Below are 18882 nucleotides of genomic sequence, written 5' to 3'. Positions count from 1 at the left end.
TCAAACCCCATATTCACTGAGTCCAGGGGCAGGAAGAGGGGCATTGACACTCGCCTGGGGACAAGCAAACCAGGCCTAGATACTTCATAATGAGGCCACCAGATCCCAGGCAAGCACCCATTCCCCAACACAAAGGTCCAAAACCAAGTTTCCAGCCAACTAGAACATGAGAATTTTAGGGGACAGAGGAAACAGTCACTTTCCACTTGCAATGCCCACTGCTAATGACACAGCACAATGTTGAGGAACCCTGCCCCTCCTTCCCAACACGTCATCCTCTTCTCCAGGGTCTCTGTCACACCGGGGCCAGGTTCTGGATCCCCCCACCTGCCACACTATCAGGACACAAGTCCTTGATGTTGAGCCCACACTTGGGTTCCATCCCTGACCTCAGGACCAGCTTTTACAGCCCTGAAGGAGTTGCATGTCATGACTTGATATCTGTCCTCTTCCCTGTCCTGAATGAGACATGAAGGAGAAATGGCCCTAAATCTGCCCAGGGTCCCCCGCTCCACATATGAGATGCTCCAGTTCCCTCGAGGATTCAGAAGCATCCCTAGTTGACATCAGCGGAGGCCAGGCAGGCTATGTATTTCCCCAAAATGCTTAGTTATGCAAACACTCCAAGACGCACCCATGCCTCTTGCAATAACCCGAGCATGAGGACTCCCTCCTTCTGGGGTGATCTGGGGAAACTGCTCTGCTACATGGTCATTTTGAGGATTGCAGATGGGCCACGGAAATGTAAACACAGTGACATGAGCAGGGGCAGTAGGGTCAGGATCACGGTCAGTCTTTGTCACTTGGTCACTTGGGACCACATCAAAACTAACCCTGTTTGGCCAGTAATTTCTCAAGGATGGTCTCCCCCAGAACCTCGCAGCCTTGGGGAGGTCTAAGGGGAAGGGGATGACCTGCAGCCTCCATTTTCCAGGACATTGCACTGACTCTGGGAGCTGAGGTTGATGCTGGGGCTGGAGCAGTGTCTAGCCCCTGGTGACCCTGGCCCCATCCAGGTCCCAGACCACTGGCCACCAATCAGCTGCAGTTTCCCAAGTACCCATGTGTACCTAGCCTCAGTTCAGGACCCAGGTCTGGCCATGCCTGGCCCATTGTAGCAGTGATGGTGGGCTCTGCCCAGAGATCCAGGCCAGGGCTGCCTCAGGGACCCCCACCCGTCTGTGTCAGAGAGCCTGGAGAAATTATTAATAGCGCTCCTTCCACTCCCAGGAACATCCCAGTTTAAACAAGAAATTTTGGTTGCCCAAGCTCAGAGTAACTGTTTGCTAAATGACTGAATGATGTTCTTTATAATGGTTTATAATGAGGGGGAGGAAGCTGAGGCCCAGCCACCTAGCACTGTGGTAAGCAGTTCTGGACATTACAATGGGGCCAGGGGCCAGGAGAGCCTCACTAGGGGCCACATCCAGGCAGTCACCATGAGGTTCCTGGTCTCACACGGGCCCTGCCTGGAACCCTTAGCAATGAGCTCACTCAAGCCCAGCTCACAAGAGAACAAGAGGTGACCTCCATCTCCCCCTCAGCAACAGCAGAGCATGTGCAGAGACCAGCAAGAGACAACTCCTCTGGGCAGCCCTTGTCCCTGGGGAGACCACAGGCAGCAGGGAGAATGTCTCCTGGCTTTGGGACAGGAGCCAGGGAGGGGCTGTGTGACTTCCGTGGCTGCCATCACAGAGCATCCATGTCAATTCGGGGACAGAGTAGCCCATAGCTAGGGTGACCCACCAGGGCACCCGCAATGCATCTGTTTCCATACAGGCCATCCTTCATGGTGACCCCCTCTTCCCAGAGCAACATCAACACCCCTGATCTGGCCACGGGTCCCTCTGCTTCTTACATCAGGTCTGATGTCCACTGAGTGTCCAGGCACCAGAGCCTGGACCCCTCACAGGTGTCCCTAAGATGGGCCATCCCTGCCCACCCAGTGCCCAGCCTGTGCAGGGACATGTTGGGGCCTTCTGACTATGGAGATGACAGAGGAGAAAGGGGCCTCATCCTCCCAGCTGCAGGCCAAAGGGAAGCCTCCTACTCAGACCCTTAGATACACCCTCTTCTGACCTGTCTGGGGAGGAAGATGGGAAGTGGTGGTCAGACTTGGCCTGGGCTCCCACAGGGGACAGGAAGCTTGCAAAGGCATGGGCAGCAGAGAGCAGCTCCCAGAGAGAAGGGGTGCTGGGCCCCAGTGGCTGCTGGGCAGAGTGGTTAAAGAAGGTGAGACCCCAGACTGGCCAGGTAAGCCCCTTTTTCAGGGGCTGCCCAGAGCAGTCACATGTTCAGCTTTCTCCTGAGCACTTCCTGCTCCTAGAAACACAGCAGGGCCAAAGCAGGCACAGCTAGGTTCAGAGAGCTCGTGTTTAGGGGAGAGGCAAATCAACATGACAGACAAGGAGCAATGGCATGTAGGAGACAAGATTTGTGCTGGGAAGAAATAGGGCAGAGGATGGGGAGTCGGGAGCACCTGGCTGGAGTCTCATGGGGGGTGACATCCCAAGGGCCAGAGGCAGCCAGGGACTGAGGAGCCCTGACTAGGGCCAAACCCTGTGGCTAGAGTTGGTGACTCAGGCACAGCCTCAGTTTCCCCTCTGTGTCGCTGGGTTGATAATGGAACTGAATCCCTGGATCGGGGGAGGGACAATCAGATGGAAAATGGACATTTTGTTTGTCTCTGCCGTTGGTTGTTTTCATCCTTGGGCTGTTCCAGCCCCAAGCAGCCTCAGGCCAGCCCCCTGCCCATGCTGGGCTCTCCACAGGTCCTGGAACCCTCACCCCAATGCAGCTGGCCTGGTGAAACCAAGAGTGCCTGAGGCCCAAAATAGCCAGGAAACCCCACCAAGCCCCAGCCCTGGCAGCAGGTGCCTCCTTCTCCCCAGGGTTGGGGGTGGGGGGGACCTCAGTTTCCAAAGCTTCCACGAGCCCAGCTGGAAGAATGGTCCTGTGTCCCAGCATCAAGGCACCCAAGCCCCATGCCCAGGCTTGAGTTAGACAGGGTCTGGAGATTATGGTTAATCAATGGTCAGGAGTAGCATCTTCTGCTCCAGAAGCTTCTATTCATGCAGGCCCTGCCCCCTCCTTACAGCTCCCCAGGAACTGTTCTAAACACCAGGTCCAGAGCTGTGGCCAATTGGGGGGTACAGCCAGACACTTGGAGCTCAGAGGGGCCCAGCAGGCAGGTAAATCGACCCAATAGACAATAAATAGTGCCTATTGGGGCTGGCAGGGCTGGCTGGGGCTGGACTTGGGACTCTACAGGACACACTCCACCTGCTGCCCCCAGGCCTTGGACCCTTTGACGGGGCTGGGCCAAGGATGGTGAGGGGAAGGGAAACAAGGGCCCTTCTAAGAGCTTCCCTAGGAGCCCAGAGCCTGGGGCAATAATGAAGCTCCTGGAAGCAGAGCTGCCAAGAGGACTTCTGGGGTCCCTCCCAATGGACAGGACCTCAGACTGGTCAGTCACTTATTTATGTGTCTGTCCATCCATGTATCTGTACATGCACACACACACATACACACACACACACTCATCCTTCCACAAGCCTCCTGAGGCCTGGCCTGTGCAGAGCTCTTGACACGTGTTGTCCCATGCGAGGCAGGACTGCCCCAGCCCAGCCCCAGTGAGACCTGGAGTGTGCCTGCTCAGGCACCGTGGGAGGAGGAGGCTACGGCACTGGGGCGCCCCATTCCCTGTCCAGTGTCCCCCATGCTGGGTCTAGATGCTGAGGTCAAAGGGAGGTTGACAGGTATGAGGGACAGGCCACTGTGGGGAGGCCTGATGCCCCCTGCCCAGTGAGTAACCAGATCCCACCCACTGCCCCCATTACAGGCCTCCCTGTCTTTCTCCACACAGAGGAAAGGCTCCCAGGATATTCCAGGGTTCCAGGTTCTAATAAGACTCAGGGAGGGGACCAAGTACCCAGCCTCAGAGCCTGGGTTCACCCCTGCAGATGGCAAATCCCATCCACATGTGGGACTTCACCAGCTCATTCTCAGAGGGCACCAGCCTATAGCTCCCTTGGCCCAGGAAAGCCAGGAGCCAGGCCCACCACGCACAGCCATGGCACATGTCCTGACACATGAGATGCGAAGTCTAGGGTGGGCACCTAGACTTCCTCCCCACAGGCCCACCCACGGGGCTGAGCAGGGTGGCCCTAGACCCAGCCATCTTCAATCAACTATCCACTGCCATTCACTGGCATACCCACCACCATCCCCTCAACGTGCACAGGATGCCAGCCAGCCAGGCCAGTTTCTATGGTGAAGCAAGTGAGGAGGGTACTTGTCCCTGTCCAGTCCAGAGCTGCAACTGCAGATAAGACCTACCTGTGAAGAAGACAAGCAGCAAGGGATATTGGGGATTCCATGTGGTCAGCAAAGGTGGCCTTTTGGCAGTAGTAACCTCAAACAGGCCTAGGAGCTGGACCCAGGGCTGGAGGGAAGAGAGAGGACGGGTGTGCTGGGGGTGAGTGTGAGCAAAGGCATAGGAGTGACCACAGTGACCCTTCTTCCCACAGGGCCACAGAGTGCACAGGGGCCCTCATGGAAGCACCCCAAAAGCTCACCTCAAAGACCCTATACTCTGTCCCCTGTGTTACCTGGCCTGTCACTCTGCTTAACACCCAGGAAGTCCTTGGAATCTCTGCCATGTGATGGGCTCCAAGATGGACCAGGCTTCCATGGGGGCAGGGGACAAAGGAGAATGGAGGTCTGGGCCCTGAGTGGGACACAGGTAGTGACCACCTGGTGGAGGAGAGGGAATGAGCAAAGGATGCTAGGAGCCAGGCCCAAGGCAGGGACCTGCAAGGTGCACAAGAGTTCTCTCATGCTGATTCAGGTCAGTGGGTCAGAGTGTCCCAAGCCCCCAAGCCCTGCAGAGGGACAGGGGCAGGGACCAAAGACAGCAAGGCCAAGAGTAGAGGCCCTAAACCTCAGGTCTGACCAGATCTACCACTCCTAAAGGCAGTGTGTCCTGTGTTGAGATGCTATTGAATGGCTTTATTTTACCTGTACCATTGATAAAATATGCAGACATGTGCTATCCACCTGAGCCACTCAGGGATTCTGTAACGCCACAGCCAGAATCATAATCCCATTTCACAGGTGGGAAAACTGAGGCTCAGAGCAGTTAAATCCCAGAGAGGCAGAACCAGCTCTGGGGTGTCCTGAAGTCCAGCCCAGGGTCTCCCATCTGACAAATGGGGAAACAGACCAGGACAGCAAGGGACCTGCCCAAGCTCTCACAGGCGCACCTGTGTGAAGGGACAGTGTGGAGGGGGCCGTGTGGAGGGGCCGTGTGGAGGGGGCCGTGTAGAGGGGCCGTGTGGAGGGGCCGTGTGGAGGGACCGTGTGGAAGGAACCGTGTGGAGGGGACCGTGTGGAGGGGCCGTGTGGAGGGGCCGTGTGGAAGGAACCATGTGGAGGGGACCGTGTGGAAGGAACCGTGTGGAGGGGACTGTGTGGGGAGAACCTGTATAGAGGGCACCTACGTGGAGCACTGTTCTCTGCCAGAGGCCAGATTGTTCACTTCTTGCACCGTTCCCCAGTGGCAACACCATTTCAGGGATGCAGTAAAGGGGCCTGAGAGCAGCATGGATGAGTTAGGGCTACAGACTCTGATGGCCATCCCTGCCCTGGACACTAGGAGATGCAAGGAGGGAGCGTGCCTGGCAAAGGCCTGGGGGAGCTCAGAGCATTGTTCTTCCCAGAAGGGCATTGGCCATGGGAGCCCAGACCCCGGGTCAGACAGAGAAGGGGTGTCCCCATGCTCAGCTCTCATCAACCCTTGATCTTGGGCAATTCACTTCTCTTCTATAGGCCTCAGTTTCCTCATCTGCACAAGGGGGTGATAACAACAGTCCCTCCCCACAGGGTGAGTTTGGGGATTAATTGAGATGATGCTTAAGGTGTGCCTGGCCCATGGGGACCCTCACCTACCCCCAGTCATTGCCCTTGCCCAGGCCTGCGGGTGACACTGTGTGATCTTGGGCAAGTGCCTTTGCCTTCCTGGCCCCAGTCTTCCCTCTGGTCAAGGAGGAGCTGGGTCAGGCACCCAGTGTGCCAGCCATTCAGGAAACCAGCAGATTCCTGGGTGAAAGCGTTGGCCAGGAAGGCCTGGAGAGGCTCTGAGACCTGAGGTGGGTGTAGGGTGGGGACCAGGCCAAGGGATGGGGGTGGGGGTTTCAACTCCTCTGCCCTGGTGGCTCTGCCTGCAGCTGGCCACCCCTGGAAATCCCCAGGCTAAAGTTAACCCCAAGTTGGCTGAAACCAGAACTCAGAGCGACAAAAAGAGAAGAATAAGAGGAAGAGAAACTGAGCCCACGGCCACCCGGGCGTGGTATGAGCGACAAACAGGACCAGGTGTGGCCCAGGAGGAGCATGGGGCAGTTTCAGGGCTGCTGAAATGTTTGTGTTCAGGCTGGATGTTTGTGTAGCTCACAGGTGGGGGCAGCAGAGCCTGTGCCCTACCCCACCCCCTCCCAGTCCAGCCCCTGAGCCTGATGCTGCCCCCTGGCTGCCTCCCCACACCCTGAGCTCCATCCTGGGCCCCAGGGTCCACCAGAAGGCATCTCAGAACGAGCCAGCAGTGGCCCTGATTGTCAGCAGGACCCCAGGGAGGGGTGTGACCAGGGCAGGGCTCTAGAGCCCCCGCCCCGGGCCCTTCCCTGGGCAGAATGAGTGGGTGAGGGGGTGAAGAACAAGCACAGGCCTCCCAACTTCCCAAGCTGGCGATTCTGAGAGGCTTCAAGGCTGAGACATGGTTCGGCCTTTTAGGCCCTCCTGAACGTGTCCCCTGTCTCCATAGCCTAGGAACACATTCACCTTTGACCCAGAAATTCTGCTCATAAGAACTTATCATGGAGATGCCAGGGGACCACTGCAAGTAGATGCAAGGCCAGGGAGCTACAGCAAAATGTTACAGAAAAGAGTCCAAGAGCAGATGCCAGGCAGATGCCAGCCTCATATCCACATCCCCAGATGGCTTTGGTGGGGTACCACAGACCAACATCCAAACAGGGCACATGAGGAAAGAGGTTCCTATCCTTGTGATAAGCGCATGATCTCATGCCGAGAAAGATGTGGAAGGCGCCATGCCAAGGTGCTGACAGGTCCTCCTGGGCAGTGCAACATCAGAGACTTGCTTTATATTCTTTATGATTTTCCATTTTCTGATTTCTCAGAAAACAGGAATTCATTTTATAATCAGAGAACAAATCATTAAACTGATTTAAGATATAAGATCCTCTAAAAAAAAATGGTGTACTCGATGATTTGAATGGCATCTGAAAAGGCTTGAACATAATATTATCCCAAAGAGGTCATCAGACAAGATGTGACCCAATGCGTGTGCATGAATCCCTGCATCTGTATCCATACCTAGATGCATATCCATATCCACATCTATTCCCTGGGGCTACCCGTTGCAGGGGTAAACAGCACATAACGTTGGTTTTCATTTTGTATATCTAACTTTTTTCATTTTTCAACAATAATTATACATTTATTGTGCAGTTATGAAAAATAGAAGGTTTTTGTCACTTAAATCAGCATGTTCATTCCAATTCACTTGACATTCAGCAAATATTTCTTGTGTGCCTGCTACACTCCAACAGACAGGGTGCAGGGTTTGAGATTACACTGATGAGAAGATAGAGTGGCCTCTCTCGAGTAGTACAACAGGGGATTATATGGAAAGAGGTCACTATGATCCTAACACAGATTCACATCCTCTGCACCTTAGGTGCTGCCCAAAGCCCTGAAATTGTCTCACAGCTCCAGCCAGCACAGAAGCAGGAAGCCCAGGGAAAGTGGTTGAGCCATAAAAATGGAAAGAGATCACACCTGTAATCCCAGCACTTTGGGAGGCTGAGGCGGGAGGATAACAAGGTCAGGAGTTTAAGACCAGCCTGGCCAATATGGTGAAACCCCATCTCTACTAAAAATATAAAAATTAGCCAGACGTGGTGGTGGGCTCCTGTAGTCCCAGCTACTTGGGAGGCTGAGGCAGAAGAATCGCTTGAACCTGGAAGGCAGAGGTTGCAGTGAGCTGAGATCACACCACTGCACTCCAACCTGGGTGATAGAGCAAGACTCCATCTCAAAAATAAAAATGGAAAGAGAGGGTATTCAGGGTGGAATGAGTACCTAGCAGCAGACATTTAGCAAAGAGGATTGGAAAATGCACCCCCTTAAAATACAGTTAAACACAGAGGAGGGAGCAACTGCAAAAAAAAAAAAAAAAAAAAAAAAGTTGAAGCAATTTCCGCAAACAGCAAAAAAAGCCTTACTCCATAGAGTAACGGGACAAGGTCAGGTCAGGATCAGCAGAAGTTGAGGAGGAAAGAAGGAAGCCAGGATAGACTTTGAGAGTTTTTACCAGTTCCTCAGGCAGAAAGAACTGTATAGTAGGTCAGAGAATGGTATTTCTAGGAAGACCTCAGTTGACAAATTTCTCTGTCACTTGGAGGTGACAATCTACCTTGGTAACTCATCTCTCTCCTCACGTTCCAATCTATTTGCTATTGATAATATGAGTCACTACCTCCCATGTGTATGATGGGAAGTGCATGGGAGAATGCATGATAGTTCCTGAACAGAATATCTGGTTCCGTGAATGACAGAAACAGGTTAGAATTTATGATTGGAAACTCACTCTACATTACCTATAGCTAGTTTATTTTAATTACATTTATATTCATTATATAATAACTCATATATATTTGTTACTTCTTTTCTTATATTCAAAATGTCTCTACATAAATAAACTCTCCACCTACAGTCACTGCTAGATATCTATTCTATACACAGCAAGAAGCCAGACACCCTAGCTTACTGGTTCACTTTCCAGCTTCTCCCTAGAAAAAAAAATACAAGTTTTTTTTTTTAATATTACTGCTTTAATCACAGATCAGATAAAAAGGACAACATGCACAACCTCCAACTAAAATCCTGTTGCAGCCTAGACAGTGAAATGTATGACATCAGAAGACTTTAAAATTGCAGCTCTTTTTGGATCCCCCAAAGTGTATCCGCACTCTTCTTCAAACAGGCCTCTTCCTCAGAAGTCAGAGTCACCTTCACAACGTCTGAGATTCCATTCTGTCCCAAAATACAAGGAACACTAAGGAAGACATCATCCATTATTCCATAGAGACCCTTAATCATGGTGGAAATTGGGTGCACCCGCCTAAGATTCTTCATGATAGTCTCTGCCAAATCTGCCACAGAGAGTCCAATGGCCCAGGATGTGTAGCCTTTGAGTTTGATCACCTCGTAAGCACTCTCAACCACCTGCTTGTGAACCTCTTTCCACTGTTCCTTGTCTGTATCAGTCCCTAAATCTGGGTGCAGAGTCTTCAGGGAGACACCAGCAACGTTCACTCCACTCCATACAGGCACACTGGAATCTCCATGTTCCCCAAGGACCCACCCATGACAGCTTAATGGGTGAACTCCCAGCCTTTCCCCCATCAGGTAACGGAATCGGGCTAAATCCAGATTGCAACCACTTCCAATAACACGGTTTTTGGGAAAGCCACTTATCTTCCAAACCACATAGGTCAAGATATCCACTGGATTTGAAACAATAAGCAACTTGCAGTTCAGGCTGTATTTCACAACATTAGGAATGATGAATTTAAAGATGTTCACATTACGCTGGACCAAATTAAGACGGCTTTCTCCCTCTTGCTGACGTGCCCCAGCTATAATAATGACCAGCTTGGAGTTTGCAGTTACATTATAGTCTTTGCCAGAGACAATCTTTGGTGTTCCAAGGAAAAGGCTGCCATGCTGGAGATCCATCATCTCTCCCTTCAATTTGTCTTCAATAACATCAACAAGAGCAAGTTCATCTACCAAATCCTTCATTAAGATACTGATGGCACAGGCCATACCAACAGCACCAACCCCAACAGCCGTAATCTTATTCTGGGGGGTCTGTTCTTCCTTTAGAAGATTATGAATCAGCCGATCCTTGAGAATTGCCATTTTGGACTTGGAACCAAAAGGAACCAGGAATGCACGCAGTGGGATCCGGACTCGGGAGCAGCTGCTCCAGCCCTCCAAAATACAAGTTTTTAACTCAATTCTGTGAGTCTAGTACTGTGACCCAAAACCCAAAGGGCAGGAACTCAACAACCACCTCTCCATCCTGCCTGCCACCCTGCCCACATTCCCCTTCCAAAACCCTCACTGATGAAGGAAAAGATGATGTCCCCAAGAGGTAGAGCCAGTTCCCACATCTTCAAACTCCACCTCCTCCCCAGCAGCTAGCCAAGTGCCTGACTCCAAGGCTCTCAATAAACAGTTTGAATGGGGAAAGAAAGGGAGGGAGGGAGGGAAAGAGGAAGGAGGGAGAAAGGAGTAGGTAGATGGATGTATAGATGGGTGAGTAATTGATGGGTGGATGAGTGGGTGGATTGGCAGGTGAATGGATTAGTGGATAGTTGGGTGGGTGAGCGGATGGGTGGATAGATGAGTGGGTGGACTGGTAGGTGCATGTGTGGGTGGGTAGTTGGATGGGTAAGTGGATGGGTGAATAGTTGGATGGGTAGGTAAATTCTAATCATGAGAAGCACAGATTGGTGGTTGGCAGCTCTGTACAGAGGAGATGGGTTCCAATCCCCGCTCTAATCCTGACCTTGTGCCCTTTCCTTATGTCTCTTGTGTGATCTTGTGCCCTTTCCTTAATGTCTCTAAGCCTTTTCCCTTCACATGCCCTAACCATCTCACAAACTGCTGGGAAGAACACTGGAAGGACATATGTGCATGAAGACGCTTTGGAAATTCTAGCAAGCTTCCCAGGTGTGGCCTTAGCATTGGAGGGAACTTGGAGGTCATTGGGCTGTCTCTCCCTGTGGTTGGATCACAGTCTGTGGTAAGAACCTAAGCTTAGAGCCCAGATAGATCTGGATTTGTGTCCTGGCTCCACCACTTGTCCAAGTGTGACTGTCCTCCATGTGTCCTCCTCTGTGATGTGGAGGTGATGATCATGGCAGCTTCCTCTCAGGGCTGTGCAAGGATTTAGTGGGATCATCATGGAAAGCCCTGGGCACAGCACCCAGCAAGGGAGCCATGATGAATCTAAGGTCTGCCCTCCAGGTTCCCTAAAAGGAGGTCCAATCTCCCCTTTCCAGAGTAGGGTGTCCTACAGCCCATGGGATTGGAGAAGGGGCCTAGGATGTCTAGCTTATGGGTTCACAAACCTGAAAAGTGTCTGTATAAATGCTCATTGCAAGGAAAGATCTGTGGCTGTATATGGAAAGAGGCCATGACCCATAAAGGGTTAACCATAGTCCTCTCATCAAAGACTCTCCGTTAGGAAACAGACCTAAGTTCTGTCCACAGGCACTCAGTGGGTCAGGGGACAGCAAAGCACAGACATTCAGCCCAGCATGGAGGCCCTCCCCACCCAGGAGCAGGGCCTGCCTTGGAATGCCAGACCTGAGATAGGATTACTGCCACCTGGGAGCAGCATACACTGGTGAGAGGCAGGGGCAGGGGGAACACCACCAGGATGGGGAAAGGGGACAGCAGGAGCCACTATTTGAATCAAGCAGTAGAATCATAAGGAAATTGCAACTTTCTTTTAAAACGTGTCTTTCAAGATTGTCAAAATGGAGTTTTAATAAGAAAACTGGGCGAGAAAGACGTGACTGATGTCAAAAAACATCTCAAGCCACGTGCCCGGGGGACCTGCAGTTCTCTTGTTTGTGAGTTTCTGCTAATAAAAAACACACAAAAAGAGGAACCAAAACAAAAGGAAATCAAGTTTATCGAACACAGATGACATGGAGTTGACCAAAGCATCTGGAGCCGAGTTTCCAAGAGGCAGATCTCTCTCCTATCTCTGGGGCCATCCTAGGAGAGGTTCCAGGGCCCCCTGGCAGAGAGGTGCCACCAGGGACCTCAACCCTCAGGCGCAGGTGGAGGCAATAGGCGTAGTTGAGGCTACAGGGACACAGGTGTCAGCACAGCATAAGAGAGAGCCACCTTGTTTGTTTTCTGACTTCCTCTTAAAATACAGCTTATTGCTCTTGATCTTCAGTTTCAAATAATAACTACTCACAATAAACAACGTGTACAGTAAACAAGGAGTACAGTGAACAAAGTACAGAAAAACAAACAGGAGAAAACGATTCACCCCTTGTACTTCACCCAGAAAAGCCACTGCTAATATTTTGATGTATTTCTATTTTAGTTGCAAACTGTAACAACCATTAAATGAATACAATGAATTTGTAAAGTTTACCAAGTAGTAGTAGGAATGATGATTGCACAACACTGTGAATGTACTAAATGCCACTGAACTGTACACTTTAAAATGGTGAATTCTACAGGATGTGAGTTTCACCTTCATTAGACTCTCAGGCTTGGAATACTGCCAATACCCCAGGAACCCTGAATTCATCATCTTTTTCCTTTCCCTTCAAGTATGACCTCCCGTGTGTGCCCTTCAATAAACTCTTTTTCAGCTTGGCCTGCTTTTGAACTTCATACGGATCAAAGGAGACCCTGTACACGTTCCATGGTTTGCCTCTGTCTCAACACTGACTCTTTGATATTGATGTGGATGAATTACTCATTTTCACTGCTGAGCGTAAGCCCACTATGTGGAGGTCCCGTCACTCCTCTGCCCACTCTGCAGTTTTGCCCAGGAGCAGGGCATGGCAAACACCCAACTGGAGTCCAGTGTGACAGTTTTTCCAGGGCCTGTCATTGTACAACACATCGTTTCACTTTGTTTTTCAAACATAGTGAATTCTCTCCTAATTAAAGAAGAAAAGTTTCCAGCACAGCCTGGAGATCTGTGCTCATTATATGTGGAATTCCAGACTCAGCCTTGCATTTCACATAGCAGATAGACCATGATAGATAGATGATGATGACGATGATGATGATGAAGAAGAAACATAGATGATACATACATACATATATACATACATACATAGACGAACAAAGATTCTCTACTTTTGTCACTTAACAGCACACCCATGCAGGTGTGGATAAACTTGGATGTCCATCACATTGGGAACAAGTAGCTCCAACAACACTGAGGCAGCCTTTTTCCAGGTCCCGCTGGACTATTAGGCTGCTCTGCTTGGGTTGTTCACTGTTCTGAGCAGGACACAGCCAAAGTCCCTCGCCCCCACTGCTGTGCAAGGATCTGATGACTGACTTGGGGTTGACCCTCTCTGCAAAGATCAAAGGTCATGCCTGTCTAACGCCTTGGACGCATGTCCCAAACTGACTTCCAGAAAGGAGAACGTGGGCTGCCCTACTGAGTGCCCAAAGAGACCCCCCTGCATCCACGAAAGGGACCCAGGAGGGTGTGGATGGAGAGGCAGCCACAGACACTGGACTTCCACCTGCCCCACCTGACCCCAGCTCTACACTGAGACTGGGGACGTAGAGGGGCCCCCAGGGCCTCCTCCAGACACCCTAGAGTATCCATGTGAGGTGGCCTGAACCAGGCCCCAAGCCCCCTCCTCAGGGGGACCTCAGATTCCTCCACCTCCGCAGCCTCCACTGTTACTGTTCTGTGTCTGTCTCTGGCAGCACCAACTACCCCCACTGCTAATGACCGCACCATTGGAGAAGAAGGCTCAGAGCTATAAGCTCAGCTTCTGGCTGTTCTGGGGATCTAAGAAGGCATGAGGACTGTGAGTGGGGACTGGGAAAGCTACCCCAGGTCAGGGGTCTGTGGGCTGGAGTCTGTGGGATGTGCACATGTGGGGCTGAGGGACGGCTTAAGAGGCCATCTTGGTGGCCACTGTCTCCACAGTCAGAGCCCAGGAAGGAGATTTGGTTCCTCCTGCACCAGGTAATTCCTAGCTCCCTAGTTCCCAAGGCTGCAGTGCTCATCTTGGTCTTCCTGGGGTGGCTGTGGGGTTCTCCCACAGCTTGGGAGGAATCTCAAGCTGTGGGAAGCCAGGGTGATCTCCAGCCCAGCACCTCCAGCAGCAGGGCCTGGTGTCCCCAGCTCTGCACTGGCCCAAGTCTCAGAGCCTGGGCTGTCAGCCCCTCATGGCTCCCAGGTGCCAGGGGGGTCTGGGGGACACCAAAAGAGTCAGAGAATGAGCCCTATCACTCAGCTACACAGGAAAAACTGAGCCCCAGAGGGGACAAAGGACTTGTCATGGGTCCCACTGGGAGCCTGCCTGCCAGTCTTAAAGCCCAGTGCTCCCCTACAGAGTGCTGTCACACCCCCATGGCCCTCACAAGGTCCCCTCAGCCAGGCTCCAGCCCCATAACCTGCACCCCAAGACTCCACATTGGCCACTCTGAGCAGAGGAGCCCTTGTGTCTTTGAGGAGGTCAGAGAGCCGGCACCTCCACCCCAGGCTACCTGGCCCCGGGCTCCTCTCTGGACAGGGGGCCCCAGTGCAGATCACACAGGCCCAGCCCTGCCTGTCTTCCTTCCTCAGTGCACACGGGGCTGAAGCCCGCTCAACACTAAACATTCCAGCACCTTGGTCCCGAGGCTCCTTGATTTACTGAATGTGAGGGATACGCAGGTCTGAGCAGAGCAGCCATCTCCCTCCTGCCTCCCCTTCCTTCCAGCCCTGGAGGCCAGAGTGACCCCACTGTCCTGTGCCCACCCCCAGCCCAAGGAGCCTCGGGACAATGTCTGGGACAGGAGCTCGGGGCTATAGGAAGATTGCCCCAGAGCAGGATGGCTGAGTGGTCGGGAGTCCAGCCATGTGATCACTGTGCACTGCACAGTGTCACCTGAACAGGGATGTCACTGTCCTCACCTGACTGCCCTCCATGGGCACCACGTGAAGGCATCCCACCTGCATCCTTGGCTGACACATCCCAACTGTCCCTGTACAGGGACTCCAAACACACATCCACATACGCAGTCATACACACACTCACACCCATTCATGCTCACACATTAATCCACACACATTCATACTCAGTCATCCACACGGTCTCACACACACACATACGCATTCACACACACCCCCACTCACATGCACTCACCAGAGCCGACAGCGCCCTCTAGTGTCTGCTGTTGTTCCTTCTCTACAAGGTCTCCGCCTTATCAGTCACAACCCCCAGAAGTCTTCATCTGAAACCCCAGGATGCACAAGTCTGGCAAGAATATTATCTCCTTTCACTGAGAGGGATGTGACCTGGCCACGGTCCCTCAGCAGGGAAGTGGTACAGCCCTCGCCCACCCCCCATCTATGGTCTGAGTACTCCAATTCCAACTAACTCCAGCTCCTGAGGCCCTGTCAGAGCCCAGAGGCTGGGCTCTCTCCCAAGGGAGGGGCTGGAGCAGAGGATTTAGAGGGCCTTGTATGCCCATTTTTCACATACACAGGGTGCACGGTCCCCTGGGAGGGAAAAAGGCACCTTGGGGGAGAGGAATTTCCAGGCCAGAGAGTCCCAGAGACGACTCTCCTCTGTGCCAGGTAGAATGGGGTGTAGAGGGGAGGGACTGGGCTTTAGGAAAACAGAAATGCCAAGAACATTGACCCACAGCAGGAACAAATGCTGGCCTGTTGTCAACTATCAGATGCTTTCACTAAGAGAGGAAATACAACTCATCAGGTTAGATTCCCCTCTGTTTCCCTCCCCCTTTTCCCTCACTCCACATGCAGCCACTCAACAGCTCTGGATGTGGCTTTACGCCCAGGTGACCCAGTGGTGGCCTCAAGGGCCAATCCCCGGAACCAAGTGCCACTGGGTGACACAGGACTGGAACAAACACCACATGATGCTGTAATTTGTGATGTGATGAGTTCACACATGGGATTACAGGTGTGAGCCACTGCTCCCAGCTCAACTGATATTTTTAATGCAACTGTAAATTGCATTCCTCTTTAATATTATTTTCCATTCACCTGCTGATGTACAGAAATATACTAAATAGTAGGCTTATAGATTTGAAATCGGATCTGGTAAATTTGCTACACTTTTTTATAGTTCTAAAAGTATATCTGTGCAGTCTGTGGGATTTGCTGCACAATTAAATGTGTCGTCTGTGAATGACAGCAAAGTTGTTGCCATCTTCTCAATGTCTATACTTTTCATTTGTTTCCTTCACCTTACTCCCCCTGCTGGTATTCAGGACAATGTGCAACAGAAGGGAAGATGATGGTCATTGCTGGGTATCCTTGTCTAAGGATGTTTATCAACAGTTCACTATTAAACACGATGCCTGCCGGAGGCTCCTTGCAGAAGTCTCTCACCAGATTAAGAAAGTTATTTTATATTTCTTGTTTGATTAGTGGTTTCTAAAAATCATTTCTCAGATTTTATTCAATGCTTTTTCTGCATCTTTTATTGTGATTTTTTTCTGTTTTAATATTGCAATTTGCATTATTCTTCTCATGTCGAACCGATTTTTCATTCTTGGAATGCATGAACCAGACTTGTCCATTATGTCTTAGCTACCACTATACCTGGAATTAGTGCCAATGAGGCATCATTTATTCTTCAGAATTGTTTCATTCTCTGGAGGAACTTGTGTAAGGCTGAAATTTCCTATCAGTGAAGCTCTCTGAGCCAGTTTTGGGTTTTTTGTTCTTGTTGTTTGCTTGTCTGTTTGTTTTGGGACAGTTGTTCTGTGGCCCAGGCTGGAGTTCAGTGGCACCATCTCAGCTCACTGTAACCTCCTCCTCCCAGGCTCAAGTGATTCTCCTGCCTCAGCCTCTGGAGTAGCTGGGATTACAGTCTCGTGCCACCAAACTCAGGTAATATTTGTATTTTTAGTAGAGAAGAGGTTTCATCATGTTGGCCAGGCTGGTCACAAACTCCTGACCCCAAGTGATCTGTCCACCTTGGCCTCCCAAAGTGCTGGGATTATAGGCATGAGCCACCACACCCGGCCTAACCCACTTTTCTTTGTGGGAATGTTTTTCACTACTGATTCAATACTTTTATAAGAATTGAGATTTTCTATTTCTTCTTGAGTCAAATATGTGTATTTGATGAGATTTTTCTAAGAGCATTCTCATTTCATCTCAAAGTATTGGCATAATGTTGTTAAAACAAACTCCATTACATTTTAGGTATCCCACATCTATAAAAACACCCCTCACCCCCAGCCCTATTTACACTCAATATGGGTGATTTGTGCTTTCTTTCTGCTGTTCTTTTTTTTTTTTTTTTTATATGGAATCTCGCTCTGTTGCCTAGGCTGGAGTGCAGTGGTGTGATCTTGGTTCTCTGAAACCTCTGCCTCCCAGGTTCAAGCAATTCTCCTGCATCAGCCTCTTGAGTAGCTGGGATTACAAGCGCACACCACCACACCCAGTTAATTTTTGTATTTTTAGTAGAGATGGGGTTTCACCATGTTGGCCAGGATGGTCTCAATCTGACCTCGTGATCTGCCCGCCTCGGCCTCCCAAAGTACTAGGATTACTGGCATGAGCCACCGTGCCGGGTCAAGCAACTCCTGTTTCTTAAGAAGTCTCACATCTGGGCACGCAGCAGTCGCCTCCCTGTGCTTCCGTACAAGTGGACAGCATCACCTAGTGGCAAAGTTGAGTAAATCCCAGACCATGTAGAGAGGGGCCAAGAGTATGGAAGAAGAAACACTCCCCTTCTCCCACCAGCACCCCCACAAAAAGTTTCTGTCCTCTTTCTTAACCAACCCTGGGACCCATCAGCTCCAGCAAAAACTCAATGCCTGGGGAGTTCCTATAGGAGGACCCTGCAAGTCTCCCTTTCTGTGGCGGCTGAGGTGGAGTGGCTTGGCTCCTGCGGTTGGAATAAGCAGTGGCCTCCTAAAGCAGTAATTCCCACTACCTTCCTGCAAACCACCTGCCTTCTCCCTAGATGAGAATTATCAGAAGGGTCCCTCAACCCAAAGCAGTCACCACAGCACTCCTAGAACAAGAGTTACTCAGCTAGTGTACTCAGAAGCGCTTGTTCACCATGAGCGCATCCTCCTGGAATCTGGACACCCATCTCAGGCCTTTCTTTGGTCAATTTCCCTCTGATTCTACGTGTCAGCCTTGTGTCCAAAATCTCAGTGGCCTAAATATCTCAACCTATGGTAGGATAGGTGGGGAAATGAGGATAGCCCCTGCAATAGCAAAGCCATTACACTTAGCCTTTGGCCACTAAAATCCCCTATGGTGGCAACAGGCTGGTGACCACTGAACACTCATCTCCTTTTCCACAGTGTATTCCTTTTCTTGAGACAGAGTCTCGCTGTATCACGCAGGCTAGAGTGCAGTGGTGCATCCATAGCTCCCGCAATCTCAGACTCCTGGACTCAAGTGATCCTCCTGCTTCAGCCTCCTGAGTAGCTGGGACTATAGGCACACACCACCACACTCAGCTAATTTTTGTAATTTTTTTGCAGAGATGGGGATCTCACTATGTTGACTAACTTGATCTCGAACTACTGGCCTCAAGGAATCCTCCCACCTTGGCCTCCCAAAGTGCTGGGGTAGTATGAGCCACCATCCAGCCTTCATAGTGCCCTGTTAAAGAAGGCATCTGTTAGCCCAGGAGTCCACTTTCCAGATCCCTAAAAGGGCAATGTGGGAAAAGATGATCAATCCAAACATCAATTCCCTGGCTGCCACTTCTACAGACGAGCTCCTTCTGCATCCTCAGGCAATCAGCTTTCCACCCTGAGGCTGATCCTCCAGACCTGGCCCCGCCCACCCACACACCCCTGGGCAATGTTAGGCCCTTCCATGGACCAGCTTCTGCTCATACTCTCTGGCAAGCGCCTTGGCCTCTAGCAGGCTATAGGTCACAGCAAAGCCATGCTCTCTTGGAAAAGTCTGAATCTCAGCCTTGCATGGAGTCCCATTCCCAAGCTCTTAGTTCCTTCACTGGCTGGCTTCCCTCTACATGAGTCAGTAGCTGCTTTCTGAATCTGCTACTCGTGAATGGC

The 18882-nt window shown here is 51.2% G+C and overlaps 1 protein-coding gene across 1 annotated transcript; it reads right to left on the bottom strand.

Annotated features, from left to right (window-relative positions):
- Positions 1 to 8896: 8896 nt before the first annotated feature.
- LOC108296889 (L-lactate dehydrogenase A chain-like) lies at positions 8897 to 10055 on the bottom strand. The gene has a single exon (XM_037735205.1). The coding sequence runs from the start codon at positions 10000 to 10002 to the stop codon at positions 9004 to 9006; it is 999 nt and encodes a 332-aa protein (XP_037591133.1). The 5' UTR covers positions 10003 to 10055; the 3' UTR covers positions 8897 to 9003.
- Between the last annotated feature and the right edge of the window lie 8827 nt (positions 10056 to 18882).

This window comes from Cebus imitator, unplaced genomic scaffold (genome assembly GCF_001604975.1).
Source record: "Cebus imitator isolate Cc_AM_T3 unplaced genomic scaffold, Cebus_imitator-1.0 Scaffold750, whole genome shotgun sequence".
Lineage (NCBI taxonomy): Eukaryota > Metazoa > Chordata > Mammalia > Primates > Cebidae > Cebus > Cebus imitator.
Note: the sequence above shows the minus strand (reverse complement) of the source record. Positions and strands in the feature narration are given on the sequence as shown.